At 42.7% G+C, this 19,297-nt stretch overlaps 1 protein-coding gene, 1 long non-coding RNA gene and 2 other non-coding genes across 8 annotated transcripts in view; 1 reads left to right on the plus strand and 3 right to left on the minus strand.

Annotated features, from left to right (window-relative positions):
- Positions 1-579, minus strand: part of lrch1 (leucine-rich repeats and calponin homology (CH) domain containing 1) — a 98,395-nt gene extending 97,816 nt beyond the window's left edge. For all 5 annotated transcript variants that reach the window (XM_029702582.1, XM_029702581.1, XM_029702577.1 and 2 more), the window contains exon 1: positions 264-579. In XM_029702582.1, coding sequence (XP_029558442.1) covers positions 264-480 — 217 coding nt within the window. In that variant the 5' untranslated portion in view covers positions 481-579. The remainder of the gene's footprint in view (positions 1-263) is intronic.
- Positions 580-13,470: 12,891 nt separating this feature from the next.
- trnal-caa (transfer RNA leucine (anticodon CAA)) lies at positions 13,471-13,579 on the minus strand. Its single transcript has 2 exons — positions 13,542-13,579; positions 13,471-13,516 (listed from the first exon to the last, which is right to left on the minus strand). It is a non-coding gene; the product is annotated as a tRNA-Leu (tRNA).
- A 168-nt stretch (positions 13,580-13,747) lies between these two features.
- LOC115155344 (uncharacterized) lies at positions 13,748-17,881 on the plus strand. Its single transcript, XR_003868031.1, has 3 exons — positions 13,748-14,494; positions 17,239-17,403; positions 17,643-17,881. It is a non-coding gene; the product is annotated as an uncharacterized LOC115155344 (long non-coding RNA).
- trnal-caa (transfer RNA leucine (anticodon CAA)) lies at positions 14,004-14,112 on the minus strand. The gene is made up of 2 exons: positions 14,075-14,112; positions 14,004-14,049 (listed from the first exon to the last, which is right to left on the minus strand). It is a non-coding gene; the product is annotated as a tRNA-Leu (tRNA).
- Positions 17,882-19,297: the final 1,416 nt, after the last annotated feature.

Genomic DNA, 19,297 nt, shown 5'->3' on the forward strand with positions numbered 1-19,297 from the left:
CTAGAAGGGAAAGCTCAGTCGTGCGCCAGGCACAGCATGTCCATTGTCTGTCTATAAAACTCTCAATCATCTTCATTTTTGTGGAATGGAATGGAAACATATTGTTAATGCAACAAACTCCACACAGCAAGTTATCTTCGCTTATACAGAATACAACACCATTCCTCTCAATACCTCATTTCCCAAATCCATGCACTTTGTCGGGAACCCTGGGCGCAGGAGCGGAAGAGATTCAGAAAAATTATAGTGTTTTCTATTCTTACCTCCTTCCACTGTATCTGATAAGTCAAAGTTAGATGCTGTCCTAGGGAATTCTTTGAGTTTCCTGGCGCTGAGGTTAAAAAACCCGGAGTTCGCTCCTTCTTCCAACGCTCTTTCCAAGCCGCGGTTAGTTGGCACGTTATTGCCGCTAATGTTACTTTGTATAGAGGCAGATGCGAGCTGGGAATGTGGACGAGGGTCTGATCCCAACGTCGCCATATTCGCCTCAACTTTATTGCAAATGAACTGCTCTACGACGATTGTATCCAGGCACAAACTACGGGAGAGACTTCAACGGTGCGCGAATTTCCTCTTCGACTGCCTCCGCTCCCATGCGGCTGCGCAATTCACTGTACTACAATGAACTGTAGCCAGGCCAACGGCATACTGGTAGATTAGGATTTTGCGACCCCTGCTGACTATAGGCCTACATAAAACTGACATAGTTTCCCTTCAAGACCTAGAGCTACTTGTATGACACGAATGTCTGTACCGCAGGCTACATCTGTAATATATGTAGTTCATATAAACTGAGTGACACAAAACAGATATTGGGAATGCAGTCACAGTGGCTATGGATTTTGAATGATTAATAAGCCTGCATAACAACTTCTAACTCAATTACAGAAAAACATTTATATCATACATTTCATATCATATCTTGAATGATAATTCCTAGAGTTCAATGGGTCTACAAATGAGTAGTCTAGTCTGTTGATAGAGAGAGAGAGAGTAATATTTACTGTTCATTTTGAATAGTTTGTTAACTTTTGTTTATTACCTATTTCACTTGGCTTTGGCAATGTACACGGGGGGAGGGGCTCACTGCCAATGAGAATGCTGAGTCGACCGCTTGAATAACCTTGCATCAGCAGATATGCTGTTTGCTGATCACTGATCACACTATGGAGGCTGCACACACAGAGAGAGAGAGAGAGAGAGTGAAAGAGAGACAGGGAGACGAGAGGTAGAGAATGAGAGATGCCTTCAGATACATACAGTAACAGAAAGAAAAGAGTGAGTGAGGTGAAGTGTCAGACTATGATACATGTATCGTCTCTGGTGCCATCTGGAGCAGGTACAAGCCTCTTGGATTCTATTTCAGATTAACCCAGCTCAACAAATAGCCTATAATTCTGCTATTCCCAATATCCATGACAGTATTACTATTTCTTTCAGCGCCTGAAAAGTCAGTCCATATCTTCATGTCACTTTTTTGTCACTTTCATCCCCTCACTTCATATTTTACTACTAGCAGAACATGAGTACAAGAAAAATAAAATGATACTTTTTTAGTATCATACTTCCCCGATCTGTTCAAGCTGCATTGTGGTGTGACACACAATTGTTAGTTTGGTTCAATAGGCTTAAGGCTGGTTTCTACAACATCTCCTTTATGCTGGACAAGACATTACTTCCCACTGAGGGGAACCTAACAGGAATAAAAAGCAGAAAAAAAGTATTGTTGATCTCAACATTAATAAGCAAGACTACTACATAGGGATTAGGTTAAATCTATTTATTTGTGAATGATAACTCAATCCTCACCAGAGATTTGTGAGATGTTGGGATGAGTATTATAACACTTTTCAGGTCAAACATAATATGTAGTAATTATAAGACACTACTTGGAGTTTGAGCCTTTGACCTTTGATAAAACATTAATTACACAAAGACATAAGAGCTCACTCGCTAATTTAACTTGGACTGCTGAACTGGAGCAGTAGACTAGTGCACATTTTTAAACAAGATATTAAAAGAGCTCAGTTAAACTTGTCATTCACTCACGTGTGGTTATAAGAGCACTTATAACAACAGAATGAGACCCCCAACATTAAATGTTGGATGTAAAGATATCCGACCCACTTCTTGCTCAACAAGTTGACAATTTTACAGCTGTATGATTTTACAGGTCACATGACAAAAAGACTCACGTTCGACCATGTCCTCTGTTTTGGGATTATACAAAATGGTGAGTACTTTACAGTTGGATAGAATATTAAATTGTTCCAGAGATTCTGGAAAGAATCACATTTGTGATTGTTCCTATGGTTTCAATACTACTTGCTGCAGGTGTACATGTATCTTAACTTTTTTTTTTTATCTCAGAAATCTACACACAATACTCAATAATAATAAAGTGAAAACAGTTTTTTTTACATTTTTGCAAATGTTTAAAAAAACAAAAACAGAAATACCTTATTTACATAACTATTCAGACCCTTTGCTATGAGACTCGAAATTGAGCTCAGGTGCATCCTGTTTCCATTGATCATCCTTGAGATGTTTCTACAAACTTCATTGGAGTCCACCTGTGGTAAATTCAATTGATTGGGCACGATTTGGAAAGGCACACACCTGTCTATATAAGGTCCCACAGTTGACAGAGCATGTCAGAGCAAAAACCAAGCCAGGAGGTTGAAGGAATTGTCCGTAGACCTCCGAGACAGGATTGTGTCGAGGCACAGATCTGGGGAAGGGTACCAAAAAATGTCTGCAGCATTGAAGGTCCCCAAGAACACAGTGGCCTCCATCATCCTTAAATTAAGAAGTTTGGTACCACCAAGACTCTTCCTAGAGCTGCCCGCCCAGCCAAACTGAGCAATCGGGGGAGAAGGGCCTTGGTCAGGGAGGTGACCAAGAACCTGATGGTCACTCTGACAGAGCTCTGGAGTTTCTCTGTGGAGATGAGAGAACCTTCCAGAAGGACAACCATCTCTGTAGCACTCCACCAATCAGGCCTTTATAGTAGAGTGACCAGACGGAAGCCACTCCTCAGTAAAAGGCACATGACAGCATGCTTGGGGTTTGCCAAAAGGCACCTAAACTGTCAGACCATGAGAAACAAGATTATCTAGTCTGATGAAACCAAGATTAAAATATTTGGCCTGAATGCCAAGCGTCACGTCTGGTGGAAACCTGGCACCATCCCTACGGTAAAGCATGGTGGTGGCAGCATCATGCTGTGGGGATGTTTTTCAGTAGCAGGGACTGGGAGACTAGTCAGGATCGAGGCAAAGATGAACGGAGCAAAATACAGAGAGATCCTTGATGAAAACCCACTCCAGAGTGCTCAGGACCTCAGACTGGGGCGAAGGTTCACCTTCCAACAGGAAAACTACCCTAAGCACACAAGCCAAGAAAACGCAGGAGTGGCTTCGGGACAAGTCTCTGAATGCCTTGAACCCAATCGAACATCTCTGGAGAGACCTGAAAATAGCTGTGCAGCGACGCTCCCCGTCCAACCTGACAGAGCTTGAGAGGATCAGCAGAGAAGAATGGGAAAAACTCTCCAAATACAGGTGTGCCAAGCTTGTAGCGTCATACCCAAGAAGACTCAATGCTGTAATCGCTGCCAAAGGTGCTTCAACAAAGTACTGAGTAAAGGGTCTGAATACTTATGTAAATGTGATATTTAAGTTTTTTTAAATAATATATTGGCAATAATATCTAAAAACCTGTTTTTGCTTTCTCATTATGGGGTATTGTGTATAAATTGATGAGGAAAATAAACAATTCAATCCATTTTAGAACAAGGCTTTAATGTAACAAAATGTGGAAAAAGTCAAGGGGTCTGAGTACTTTCCGAAGACACTGTATATACTGTATAGGCTTGACATGCCCATTGATATATTGTTTATTTGCAATATTCTAATATAATAATATTGTTTGTTTATGGATTCAGGAGATTATTATTAGACAAATTCTGTATTTGTTTGAGAAGCTCTACAAAGTCAATGTCCTCCTTCAAACAGTGATCTCTCACATGCACTTGACTGTACAACTCTAATATGGCCTCACATGATATCAAAAAGGTTGGTGTTCATGTGAAAATATCCCCTTCACAATAGAGATACCTATGGTTATAATATGAATATATTCTATAACTTTCTATTGTATCTACCTTTATGGGAAGGTGTCATAAGAAGTAGCTTACTACTGCAACTGGTGATGTCTGACTGAAACTGCTATGGACGCTTGCTCATCTGTCGAATTAACTTGTAATGTTGGAGATGAGGATATATCTTCTGTACATACTAATGCAAACAATGCCATCATGCAAATTTCACAGTGTACTGTACATTTCATACACACAAAAAGCTCATTCATCTCAAATTTTGTGCACAAATTAGTTTACACCCTGAGCATTTATCCTTTGCCAAGATTATCCCTCCACCTGACAGGTGTGGCATATCAAGAAGCTGATTAAACAGCATGATCATTTCACAGTTGCACCTTGTGCTGAGGACAATAAAGGGCCACTCTAAAATGTGTAGTTTCAACTTTTCCTGGAAGCTGAAAATGTCCCAGTTCTGCATACTCACCAGATACAGTATGTCACCTATTGAGCATGTTTGGGATGCTCTGAATCGACAAGTACGACACCGTGTTCCAGTTCCCGTCAATATCCAGCAACTTCGCACAGCCATTGAAGAGGAGTGGGACTACATTCCACAGGCCACAATCAACAGCCCTATGTGAAGGAGATGTGTCGCGCTGCATGAGGCAAATGGTGATCACACCAGACACTGACTGGTTTTCTGATCCACACCCCTACTTTTTTTAAAGGTATCTGTGACCAACAGATGCATATATGTATTCCCAGTAAAATCCATAGATTAAGGCCTAATTTATTTATTTCAATTGACTGATTTCTCTATATTAACTTTATATGAAATTGTTGCATGGCGCGTACATTTTTTTGTTCAATATACATTTGCATATTTTCTGCTGATAGTTTTCAGTTTTCATTCAGCAAGTACAAGAGAAGTTGTTTTGAAGGAAGTTGAGATATACTGTAACTGTGTTCACAGAAAATCTCTCTCTATGTGTGCATGTGGTCAGTCGTGGTGGCACTGCCTCTCCTCTACGGAGGGACACTGTCCCGACATCACCTTATCTAAGCCCACCACACAGACACTGCACTGAGACAGCAAACCTGACGCAGACCCCGCTCAGCTTGAGGCTCCCCCCACTTCGGTAGCGCCTCTGGTGCAGGGATCGTCGCGGGGGACTCCGGACCGTAGATCGTTATCACGGACTCCAGACAGTAGATCGTCATCGCGGACTCCGGACCGTAGATCACTGCTGGAGGAACCGAACCACCGATCGTCGCCGGAGGCTCCGGCCTGGGAACCCTTGCTGGGGGCTCCTGACTGAGGACCGTCGCTGGAGGCTCCGGACCATCGCTGGAGGCTCCGGACCGCGGACCGTCACTGGAGACTCCGGACTGCGGACCGTCGCTGGAAACTCCGGACCTTGGCTTGGCGCTGGAGGCTTCGGACCATGGATCGTTGCTGGAGGCTTCGAGCCATGGATCATCCCTGGAGGCTTCGGGCCATGGATCATCCCTGGAGGCTTCGGGCCATGGATCATCCCTGGAGGCTTCGGGCCATGGATCATCCCTGGAGGCTTCGGGCCATGGATCATCACTGGAGGCTTCGGGCCATGGATCATCACTGGAGGCTCCGCGCCATGGATTATCACTGGAGGCTTCGTGCCATGGATCATCTCTACAGGCTCCGGGCCATGGATCATCCCTACAGGCTTCTTGCCATGGATTATCCCTACAGACTCCAGGCCATGGATTATCTCTGGAGGCTTCGTGCCATGGAGCATCCCTACAGGCTCCGGGCCATGGATCATCACTGGAGGCTTCTTTCGTGGAGCTGGAATAGGTCTCACCGGACTAGAGAACGTCGCTGAGAGTTCTGAACTAGGGAACGTCACTGGAGACCGGGTGCACGGAGCAGGCACAGGGTATACTGGGCCGTGGAGACGCACTGGAGGTCTGGAGCTTATGACTGGCACAACCCGTCTTGGCTGGATAACCTCCGTAGCCCGACAAGCGCGATGCGTTGTGACAGGTCGCACAGGTTTGTGTTGGCGAACTGGGGTTACCGTGCGTAGAGCTGGCGCAGGATAACCTGGACCGAGAAGACGCACCGGAGACCAGGAACGCTCAGCAGGCATACTCCTTCCTGGCTCAATGCCAACTCTAGCACAGCACCTGTGAGTTGCTTGCACCGAGCGCACCGGGCTGTAGCTGCGCACTGGCGACACAGTGCGTATCTCAGCATAACATGGTGCTTGCTCGATCACTCGCCCCCCACAGTAAGCACGGGGAGTTGGCACAGGTCTCCAACCTGACTCTGCCAATCTCCCCGTGTGTCTCTCGCACTTGTCTCGCCGTTGGTATCGTGCCTCCTCTCGTCGCCGCTCTGCTCTTGCTGCCTCCACCTGTTCCCATGGGAGGCGATCCCATCCAGCCTGGATCTCCTCCCATGTCCAGGATCCCTTGCCGTCCAGAACTTCCTCCCAGGTCCATTCTTTTCCACGCTGCTTGGTCCTTTTATGGTGGGTTATTCTGTCACGGTTGTCCAAAGGAGCGGACCAAGGTGCAGCGTGTTTGTAGTTCTACATTTTATTAAATCCGTGAAACCTTGCAAAACATAAATAACTGAATTTGACAAAACAACAAACCGTGAAGCAGAGAGAAACAAACACTACTCAAAATATAATAACCCACAAAAACAGGAAGAAAAAAACCCTACTTAAATATGATCTCCAATCAGAGGTAACGAGGACCAGCTGCCTCCAATTGGAGATCAACCCAAACAACCCCAACATAGAAATAGAACAACTAGAACTTAAACATAGAAAAACACAAAACACCCCCTGTCACGCCCTGACCTACTCTACTATAGAAAATGACATCTTACTAGGGTCAGGACGTGACAGTGTCTTTGGGGGTGGATGCAGGTTTTAGTCCCTGTATGGTTCCCCATAGCCCCACAGCACTTCTGACTCAGACCCCCTCCAAGGCCTACAGCACCATGTCCACCACTATGAAATGAGCATTCTCCTACACACCAGGCATGAAGCATAATGTCACACAGAGAGTTATATGCTTCACAAATCATTAATAAACATATTTTTTAGAGAGGGTGGGAAAAGGGTTGTAAGGACCAGTTATAACACACAATATGGAAACACTAGCTGGAGTGGTCTATTACCTTGTCCAGATAACAGCCAGACTTGAAGATGTCTGCGGAGCACTGTGTAATATCACTTGACTGTTTATCCTTGATAGGCACTGAAAACTTCATAGCACAATGTGTGTGGGTGTTCTCCCTTCTTTTCATAAGCTATTTCACATACAGTACACCAGTCTGTATCTGTAAAGATGTATAAAGTCTTCCATATCAGGACAGCTGAAAAGGTTACCTAATTGTGGATGGGCATCCGAGTTAGATGCCCGTCCACAATTGTTCCCTTCAGGGCCCCCAAAGCTCTGGCCCATGGGAGTCCCTGAAGGGAACATGGAGCCTGCTGGTAAGCAGGTGGTTCAGGTTGGCCAAGAGGGAGACACAGCGTGGCTTATTTGACTGAGTTATAATGGGACAGTAACAGGGGTTTGACTCTGCCTCTATACCACCAGTTGACTTCTCTGCTACCAGTGTTGGGGGCTCATTAAGATGAAGGTGATATTGGTCAAATGTTGATGGGGGGTCACTACTAAGACCCAGAGGTGTCTCAATAGTAGAGGGCGACACAGACAGCCCTGTATCCCCATGCCACGATAAGGACTTCTTCTTGTGGCAGATGACGGTGCTACTTCTAGTAAGGGGATATTAGTCATCACCTGGGGACAGCAGAGAGGGGTCCTGCTGCCTGTTTGAGTCGCTCCCTGGTGCTTCATTACTCTTATAGTGTCCTTCATCATCATCATCATGAGAGGACTGCCGTATCTGCTCTTTGGGGGGGGTTACTGTCACGCCCTGACCTTAGAGTCTGTTTTATTCTCTATTTGGTTAGGTCAGGGTGTGACTTGGGTGGGCAAATCTATGTTTATATTTCTTTGTTGACCTAGTATGGTTCCCAATCAGAGGCAGCTGTTTATCGTTGTCTCTGATTGGGGATCATACTTAGGCAGCCCTTTTTCCCACCTGAGATTGTGGGATCTTGTTTTTGCATTGTGCTGTCTAGCCCTGCAGAACGTTACGTTCTGTTTTGTTGGTGTTCATTATTAAAGGCAATGATGTACGCCTACCACGCTGCACCTTGGTCTCCTCAAACGACTTGCGTAACAGTTCCTAACTCCAACAGTGCAGTAATATCTAACAATGTACAACATTACACACAAATCTAAAAAGTAAAACAATGGAATTAAGAAATATAGAAATATTAGGACAAGCAATGTCGGAGTCCTGAGTATAAATATATATATACAGTACCAGTCAAAAGTTTGGACACACCTACTCATTCAAGGGTTTTTCTTTATTTTTTGTAGAATAATAGTGAAGACATCAAAACTATGAAATAACACATATGGAATCATGTAGTAACCAAAAAAGTGTTAAACAAATCAAAATATATTTTAGATTCTTCAAAGTAGCCACCCTTTGCCTTGAGGACAGCTTTGCACACTCTTGGCATTCTCTCATACCTCTTCACCTAGAATGCTTTTCCAACAGTCTTGAAGGAGATCCCACATATGCTGAGCACTTGTTGGCTGCTTTTCCTTCACTCTGCGGTCCAACTCATCCCAAACCATCTCAATTGGATTGAGGTCGGGTGATTGTGGAGGCCAGGTCACTTGATGCAGCACTCCATCATTCTCCTTCTTGGTCAAATAGCCCTTACACAGCCTGGAGGTGTGTTGGGTCATTGTCTTGTTGAAAAACAAATGATAGTCCCACTAAGCCCAAACCAGATGGGATGGCGTATCGGTACAGAATGCTGTGGTAGCCACTGTCATGACTGTCCTGTGAGGATCAGAATGAGTCAGATCCGACTGGCGGGGGTTGACAGTAATAAGGCCTCTCTCTCTCCCACAGAGGGGGAGGGAGCTGCTGGATGGTCAACAGTTCACACCCTGTTGTAAATTACAGGAGAAGGAGACTTTCTTTCCCCCCTCCAGTATTTAACCCAAGGAATGTAAATGTTCTTTGTTAACAGACTTTTCCCGCCAAAATTCTAACACGGTCAAATGTGAATACTGGAACAATAATGATTTATTTATTAGTTTATTATTATATACACATAATTCCCCCACCCCTTTTTCTCCTTCAGTTCGTGGTATCCAATTGGTAGTTACAATCTTGTCTCATCTATCCAACTCCCGTATGGACTCGGGAGAGGCGAAGGTCGAGAGCAGTGCTTCCCCGAAACACAACCAAACTAAGCCGCACTGCTTCTTGACACAATGCCCACTTAACCCAGAATCCAGCTGCACCAATGTGTCGGAGAAAACACCGTACACCTGACGGCTGTGTCAGCGTGCACTGCGCCTGGCCCGCCACAGGAGTTACTAGTGCGCGATAGGACAAGGACATCCCTGCCGGCCAAATCCTCCCCAAACCTGAACGATGCTGGGCCAATTGTGCACCGCCCCATCGGTCTCCCGGTCGCGGCCGGCTGCGACAGAGCCTGGACTCGAATCCAGAATCTCTAGTGACACAGCTAACACAGTGATGCAGTGCCTTAGACCACTGTGGGGAATTGTCAGTGGGGAGCTGTAGAAAACTGATGTTATATTGGTTTTCATTTTGTGATGTCATAAAAATTGTATGGACAAAATACTGTAACTTGGAAAGTATATTCCCTTTATCTGACAAGTTTCCATCCAATAAGTTGTGCATATGATATGAAAAAATAATGAAAGTATTTTTGTTAAGAAGGAAATAAATTCCCCAAATTAACTTTTAACGAGGCACACCTGTCAATTGAAATGCATTCCAGGTGACCACCTCATGAAGCTGGTTGAAAAAATGCCAAGAGTGTGCAAAACTGTAATCAAGGCAAAGGGTGGCTACTTTGAAGAATCTCAAATATATTTTGATTTGTTTAACACTTTTTTGGTTACTACATGATTCCATATGGGTTATTTCATAGTTTTGATGTCTTCACTATTAATCTACAATGTAGAAAATAGTCAAAATAAAGAAAAACCCTTGAATGAGTAGGTGTGTCCAAACTTTAGACTGGTATGATACAGTCCCTTCAGTTATTGTTCAGACCCCTTGACTTTTCCAAATGTTGTTAGGTTACAGTCTTATTCTAAAATGGATTAATTTGTTTTTCTCCTCGTCAATCGACACACAATACCCCATAATGACAAACCAAAAAAAGGTTTACGCATTTTTGCAAATGTATACAAATAAATATTACATTTACATAACTATTCAGACCCTTTACTCAGTACTTTGTTGATGCACCTTTGGCAGCAACTACTGCCTTGAGTCTTCTTGGGTATGATATGACGCTACAAGCTTGGCACACCTGTGTTTGGTTTCTTCCATTCTTCTCTGCAGATCCTCTCAATTTCTGTTCGGTTGGATGGGGAGCGTTGCTGCACAGCTTTTTCCAGGTCTCTCCAGAGATGTTAGATCGGGTTGAAGTCCGGGCTCTGGCTGGGCCACTCAAGGACATTCAGAGACTTGTCCCAAAGCCACCCCTGCGTTGTTTTGGCTGTGTGCTTAGGTTCGTTGTCCTGTTGGAAGGTGAACCTTTGCCCCAGTCTGAGGCCCTGAGCACTCTGGAGCAGGTTTTCATCAACGATCTTTCTGTACTTTGCTCCGTTCATCTTTCCCTCGATCCTGACAAGTTTCCCAGTCTCTGCCCCTGAAAAGCATCCCCACAGCATGATGCTGCCACTACCATACTTCACTGTAGGGATGGTGCAGGGTTTTCTCCAGACGTGACACTGCATTCAGGCTAAAGAGTTCAATCTTGGTTTCATCAGACCAGAGAATCTTGTTTCTCATGGACTGAGAGTCTTTAGGTGCCTTTTGGTAAACTCAAAGCTGGCTGTCATGTGCCTTTTACTGAGGAATGGCTTCTGTCTGGCCACTCTACCATAAAGGCCTGATTGGTGTAGTGCTACAGAGATGGTTGTTTTCCTGGAAGGTTCTCCCATCTCCACAGAGGAACTCTAGAGCTCTGTCAGAGTGACCATCGGGTTCTTTGTCACCTCCCTGACCAAGGCCCTTCTCCCCTGATTGCTCTGTTTGGCCGGGTGGCCAGCTCTAGGAAGAGTCTTGGTGGTTCCAAACTTCTTCCATTTAAGAATGATGGAGGCCACTGTGTTCTTGGGGACCTTCAATGCTGCAGAAATGTTTTGGTACCCTTCCCCAGATCTGTGCCTCAACACAATCCTGTCTTGGAGCTCTACAGACAATACCTTTGACCTCGTGGTTTGGTTTTTGCTCTGACATGCACTGTCAACTGTGTGACCTTATATGGACAGGTGTGTGCCTTTCCAAATCATGTCCAATCAATTCAATTTACCACAGTTGGACTCCAATGAAGTTGTAGAAACATCTCAAGGATGATCAATGGAAACAGGATGCACCTGAGCTCAATTTCGAGTCTCATAACGAAGGGTCTGAATACTTATGTAAATTAGGTTTCTGTTTATTGTAATAAGTTTGTAAAAAAATCTAAAAACCTGTTTTTACCTTGTCATTGAGGTATTGTGTGGAGATGATTTGAGAAAAAAAATGAAATATAATCTATTTTAGAATAATAGAAAAGGGTTTGATTACACATGTAAATAAGGTATTTCTGTTTTTTATACATTTGCAAACATTTCTAAAAACCTATTTTTGCTTTATCATTATGGGCTATTGTGTGTAGAATGATGAGGGAAAAAAAATATTTCATCAATTTTAGAATGGGTCTGAATACTTTCTTAATGCACTGTATGTGATGGGATGTATAGACATTATGGACAGTATATGGATAGAATAGGTAGAATATCTGTAGAATACATAAGATAGAATAGCATATGTACAGCAATAGTTATTTAGGATGAGCCTTGACTAGAATACAGCATATACATATGAAGTATGTAAAACAGTATGAAAACATTAAAGTGACTAGTGTTCCATTATTAAAGTGACCAGTTGTCCATAACTATGTACTGTACATAGGGCAGCAACCTCTAAGGTGCGTGGTAGAGTAACAGGGTGGTAGCCGGTAAATGACAGTGACTAATGTTCAGGGCAGGGTGCCAGCTAGTGGTGACTATTTAACCATCTGATGGCCTTGAGACAGAAGCTGTTTTTCAGTCTCTCGGTCCCAGCTTTGATGCACCTGTACTGACCTCGCCTTTTGGATGGTAGCGGGGTGAACAGGCCGTGGCTCGGCTGGCTGAGGTCCTTTATGATTTTCTTGGCCTTCCTGTGACATTGGGTGCTGTAGATGTCCTAGAGGGCAGGCAGTATGCCCCCGGTGATGCATGGTGCAGACCCCTCCACCCTCTGGAGAGTCCTGTGGTTGCATTCGATGCAGTTGACATACCAGGCGGGGATACAGCCCGACAAGATTTTGGTGTCTCACTGACTTCACTGATTATGACTATTCCTACAGGGGACGGGTGTGCGCACACATTGAACATGATTCTCATTGTGTCATGGTATTACTCCCCTCTGCTCTCTGTAAAGTACATTTGTTTTCTTTATTTCAATGTGAATCAATCTAGAATAACAGTCTGTATATCAATTTTCCTCACAATTCTGTCTCCTACCCAGGCGAAGGGATGTTGCTCCCTCCCAGCACCTTCCCTGTATAGGCTGTGGAACTGAAGAGCGCAGTAAGTAGACAATTTACATTTTAATTCTCTAAGCATGTCAAATGAAAGAAGCAGGTACTGAGTCAGGTTCAGACTCTCCCCATCCTACCAAAAGTCATCATGGGTGGCAGAGAAAATGCTGTATAGATCTAATACCAGAACAGGTTGTTTAAATCAAACTACTGTAGGATTGTTTTAACCTGTATTCACGTTTCTTATAATTTTAGAAATACAGTGCTCTATCTGCTGCTCGGTATCACCCAAACATTGGAACACAGTGACATCTATTGGAGATTTGAGTGAATCACCTCACATTCTAATTCCACATAAACAATTAGTAGTCTACTACTACTTATTATTGGCAAAGGCCATAAAACAGTGTCACTCACATTGATATCAGAGTGAAAACATTTTGACCACTGATCAATCATTATGCTGATTCCCACATCTGTAATATTTGTATTGGTTGAAATAGCCTAAGTAATGTGCTGAATAACCCCAGTTGACAAGGTTTGAAATATCATCCATTTTAAATTGATATCGTCTTGTAACTAACTTTCACAATTCACAATAAGACATGTGTACTTCTATACTCACTAGCCTTTATTGAAAAATGAAAACTTCAAAACCTTTGTCAGAAGTGGGATTCGAACCCACGCCTCCATTCGGAGACCAGAATGCCCTTTCCAGGAAGGATTTTCACCTTGAGTCTGGCGCCTTAGACCGCTCGGCCATCCTGACAACTCTGAGTAGCTCTGACAAAAAAGAGGCTTTCTTCATATGATCGGGTTAAGTAGCTTGGTCGGGTTAAGTAGCTAATTCATAATAAAAAATGTATGATATCGTGAAATGTATGATATCGCTAGTTGGCCATTTCCATTTTATTAGCAAATCTAGCTAGTTCGCATTTTGTTAGGAAATAGCTAGCTAACGTTACTGGTGATATTGCAAACATCTCACAGCTAGCGTTAACAATTCGCTCAATGGAAATGAGGAAATAATACATAACCTTTCTTGTGAAATGTAGGATTTATGGCTATGCATTGTTAGTGGCTGAACATTATACAAGATATGGCACTTTACCGGCGTTGCTTTGCTCTGAAGGGTTGTGATACATTTTCGTTTATTGCTATTTTTTACTAATTTCATCTACCCCAAAAAAGTATGTCAGAAGTGGGATTTGAACCCACGCCTCCATTCGGAGACCAGAAACCCCATTACTATGGAAGGTAGAACCTTGAGTCTGGCGCCTTAGACCACTCGGCCATCCTGACAACTGAAAAGCAAGAAAGTAACACCTATTATAAAGATAAACGTAGCAGCACCCATTTTATGGGCTTGATGATGGTGTTAGCTATTCGGGTATTTAGGTTCGCTACTGAGTTTACTTTACTGTAAACCAAACACTTACCAATATGAACACATTTGTCATTTTTAGCCGTAGTTTAGCAAGCTAAAGAGAGAGTCGTGTTGCACCACGTGACCGTGTGTTTTCACCACCAATTGGACGACGAGTCATTCATTGTTATTGTAAAAAGAGGCGTGTCTGGTCTAGTGTCGTTATGAAATGTTACACTAGTTTAACTCCACTTAAATCAAACGTAGCTAATATCTATCTACCGTTTTGCTCGTTAAAGGACTTCAAGAATACACAAAGTGAGTATAGGTATTTGGTAGAAGGCCTATTGCGCATAAATTGAAGAGGTTCTGACTGACACTCATGTCTTCACAGAGACTAATTTCCAGACAGGGATGGGCAAATATTACAATTATAAAAATACCAAAGATCATGTATCAAAATGAACTAAGAAATACATGTATTTTGTAATGTAACGTTTGTATTTTAAAAAAACTTTGGAAGTAGCCGGTTTGGCTTGGATAGTTTTTTTCCTGCCTGGTCACAGACAGCTGTTGTGTTGTCCACAAGCTAAGAGAAAAGGTGGGAGGAGGAGAGCTCGTAGATGCGAGAAGGAATTATACAATGAGCAAAGTGATGATGCTGTTTGTATGTGGCTTCTATGAAAGTGAACTAACTGTGTGTGCGGGTGATCAGGGGTGTATTCATTCTGCCGATTCTGTTGAAAAACATTTCTCAAATGGAACGAAACAGGGATAAACCTACCTGAATTTGTCAAACTGTTTGAACTAATGATTAGACGCTAGATGCAGGCGGTATTGGATGTGTCATTGTCTGTCACCTTGATTACACCAATTTGTCTCTCGACCTGTTAAAGTTATAAACTTTAATTCGTAGGCTAGGTTGTAGCAACCTCATGATGGGTATAGGGGGAAAATTAGAGTACGATGTAGTAGCCTAAACCTATCGATGTTATATTGAGCTGGGTGAATGGAAAATAAATGACAGTCATCCAAGTTGCTGTAATAGAAATAAGGCCATGCTCATAAAAAAATTAAAAGATCATGCTCCCTAATCTTAAACAGCATCGACCGCAACTGGTGTCAACCCATTGCTAAGAGTAAAGGGCTCATGGGCAGGTAGTTTAGCATAGGATTCTACAGACTTAGAATAAGATAGTCTTAGAATAGTCTACAGACTTAGAATAGGATTCTACACTGAACAAAAATATGAACGTAAAGTGTTTCATCTTTTATTTCATGAGCTGAAATAAAAGATCCCAGAAATGTTCCATACGCACACAAAGCTTATTTCTCTCAAATGGGCACATTTGTTTACACCCCTGTTAGTGATGTTACAGGCTTTGGTTTTTAGATTGAACTTTAGCACGTATAACTTGTTAGCACATAGGGCACACCAATTAGTGTCACCTTGTTAGTCAGTTTGTGTTACACCTGTGCTGGTTGTCGTTTCACCTGTGATGGCCCAGGTGCTGTTTAAGAATGGCTGACCCAGCGCTCAAATGGTCTTGATAGATGTGGAGGGTTAACACCATTATTTGGCGCGCCCTCAGTGGCAGATTTCTATCGCTCATTTTTTTTGTCATTTAGCAGACACTCTTATCCAGAGCGACTTACAGTAGTGAATGCATACATTTCATAAAACAATTTCTCCGTACTGGTCCCCCGTGGGAATCGAACCCACAACCCTGGCGTTGTAAACACCATGTTCTACCAACTGAGCCACACGGGAACAGTTGCACGTCACGTCAATGATATCATGTCACCGTGTGGGACTGTGGGTCAATTAACCTTGTCGGAGTGGCCGCCCTGATTCTAGTTTGTGAGCCAGGCAGGCCACTGCCTGGGAAGGTCTCCCACTCAGAAGTACGAGATGGAGAGGGGGTGGGGGTAGGTTGACCTCAGGTCTCCCCACTGGAAGCCTGACGTAGGGGGAGCGGGGAATCTATAAAATATCGCACCTCTAACTTTGTACAATACTAATGCAATTAGTAAAATCAGTCACACTAAGAAATTATACCAAAAAAACCACAATTCATTCATAATACTGTGAATATATAGTTTTACAGACATATTGTTGCATTTTTTTCTGGTTTGTGTGAAATCGTTAAGAATAATATAAAACCAGTCTGCACACAACTAAGGTGAATTGGTTTAGTCTTGACTCTTGGTTGACAGTGTTGGGGGATGGGTAATGTATTGATGCTCGAGTGCCAAATCAACACAAATGGATAAGAAAAGGTCTAAGCCATCAGGTGCCCTGTTTAGGAAAAAGAAAAATACGCAAAAGATAAAGCTATGCAGCTATGTCATCTCTTTATGAGTATAATATTATGCATGTAATGAAATAGGCTAGTATAACACTTATGTTTGTTAGCCTATGTTGCTTGCTATGCTAGTACACATAGGGTGACAATATTCCATTTTCTGTCCAACTAGCTTACTTAACATTGGATATAATTTCACACAGTTCCATCATGATAATGTGTGTAGCCTGCAGAAAAATGATTACAACCTAACTTGCACATTATTGATTTGGTTAACTTTCATTGAGCCTTCCCTGTAGCTCAGTTGGTAGAGCATGGTGTTTGCAACGCCAGGGTTGTGGGTTCGATTCCCACGGGGGGCCAGCACAGAAAAAAAAAAAATGTATGAAATGTATGCATTCACTACTGTAAGTCGCTCTGGATAAGAGCGTCTGCTAAATGACTAAAATGTAAAATGTGACATCTTAAAGGTTTTCTGTGATTGTATTGACTTGGTCCTGAGCTCTGTAAGGGGAATTTCCAATGCTGTAGGCTAACTTAAAAGATGTCTATATTATGCTGATATTTTGTATCTTTTCTGAAATATTCAGTCTTTTGGGGTGTTTTATGCCTAGAATTAGCCAAGGAGGTTGTATGGTTCATTTGATTCCTATTCTGAAAGTTTGATCAATTGTGCATAATGACATGTATATTTAAAGGTGCAACAAATGTATTCAGCGTGTCAGACTCATATACTGTATTTCAATGCAAATTCAGGGGCTCTTCTGAAATATTTTGGAGCACCCTCTGGCACTGGCCAGGATGAGGAGCCATCTACCTCCTCAGCCACACAGGTGTCGTCACAAATGTTGTCTGAGCCTGAGGATGAGGATGAGGATGAAGAACCATTTGCTTCCACTTCTCCCCAGCAGGATTCTTCAGGTGTGTTTGTGTGCATGTGTGTGTGTGTGTGTGTGTGTGTGGGTACACGCACATGTGTTTATGTGTGCATCCCTGCATAACATAAACAAAATAAATAATTTCCCTTTTGCAAAGTTAAGTTTTCATATTGTAGGTAACAATGATGACTTTATTATTACTGGGTATGTATGTGGGATGTTCCACCACTATAAGTGCTGTGAATAATGTGTGTAAACTAATGCCCATGTGCTCTCCATTAGAAATGCCTGCAGCAGCATCCCCACCAAATCCTGCTGCTGAGGTTGAGCCACTGTCTACAGACCCTGCTGACTGGCCTTCAGTTCTGACTGACAGAAGTCGGACACAACTAGTTTGCAGAGGACCAAGTGAGGTACCACCTGACTTTGTTTTCCCAAGGAATGAGAGTGATGGAAGAAGTTGTCACCACCAGTATTTCAGGAAAACCTTGGTGAGTGGTAAATAAAATCCCTAGAAGTTGGTTGGTGATGTCATGTCTTTGGCTATGCCGGATTAAGTGATATGACACGCTATTCTATGAAATCATTTCTCTGTAGTTAATATTAACTGATTAAGCTAATCAGGTAAATAATTAACTAGAAAGTCAGGGCACCACAAAATAATGTTTATAGAGCTGTTATCTTCCGAATAAACTTTTAAAGACCTGGTAATCTTTTACATCAATAACAGTCAATATTCAATCGTCACCTTGTTTCAGTCTCATCTAAAAGTTGTAAATTCTTGGTTATCTTCATGAACCCTGGCAAACAAGTTGAATCAGCAATTCAAACTTTGGTTTAATTATTTATTTACTAAATAACTAAATAATCACACAGAATGACATAAACGCAGAATGGATCATACATTGATTACTAATTATGTCCTACAAGAAAACGTCCCTGGGGGACGGAACCTGTATGACGGCTGGTTACACAAAGACAGGGGGTTGGGCTTGAATGAAAGCGCGGGAGGACTGAAGAACAAAGGGAGAAGCTATGCTATCGTAAATACAGAATCTTATGCATTCTAAATAACCGCCCATTTGAAAAAGGAGAATGCAATAACTATTTACTCTGAGCTGCGCTTCGGTAGGTTGGTCGTAGATGCTGGCCGTGTTGCCCAACAGAGATCTTCCTTGTCCTTTGAAGAGTGTTTCTGGTGGCAAACTGAATACTTGGTAGTATCGTGTTGTTTGTTAGAACAGATCCTTTGTCCGTCGTTTCCTAGCCCACGTTTACAGCGGCCGCTGACAACTCAACGGCTAGGAGGTATCACTTCTGGAGTGAATAAGAGTTCAAAGTTCATACCAAGTTGCCATACTTTTAGCTCATGCTACATTCTGGCTGGTATAGTCGAAATTCATCCTTTCGGCATGGAGGTCGTCACCTTCACATTGAAATTCAATGCTAATTTCGTTAGGTTCTTGCTGAGGTTGGCTTAGTTCTGTAGGTGGTCTTTGTCCTTTCAACGTGGGGACCTCAAGTCCACAAGTCCTTGGAACAGCTTATTATCTGAGTCCTTTTAACGTGAAGCTGCAGGCCTCGCGTACTCGGAACAGAAGGTTACATTGTCATCAAGGGCTATATATAGGAGGGGAGAGAAGGGCGTGTTTCATAGTTTATAACCAATGTCTCTTCACATGGGCGGACCACTGAGTGAGCAAAGCTTTAACCTTATGAAAACCCAATTCTCTCATTTGGAAGCTAAAATTACGTTTAATCTTTTCACAACTAGTTTCATATTTAAACATTTAAATTGCACAACAATTCCATGTGAATCTGATAACTATAATGTGTAGACTTTCCAAGATACAGTTTGTCATCCTATCATTAATAAGAATGTCTCAGATGACAACCGAAATGACATCATATTCATTAAGTACCAACGCATATTCTCA

The sequence above is a fragment of the Salmo trutta genome, chromosome 20, assembly GCF_901001165.1.
Source record: "Salmo trutta chromosome 20, fSalTru1.1, whole genome shotgun sequence".
Taxonomy (NCBI): domain Eukaryota; kingdom Metazoa; phylum Chordata; class Actinopteri; order Salmoniformes; family Salmonidae; genus Salmo; species Salmo trutta.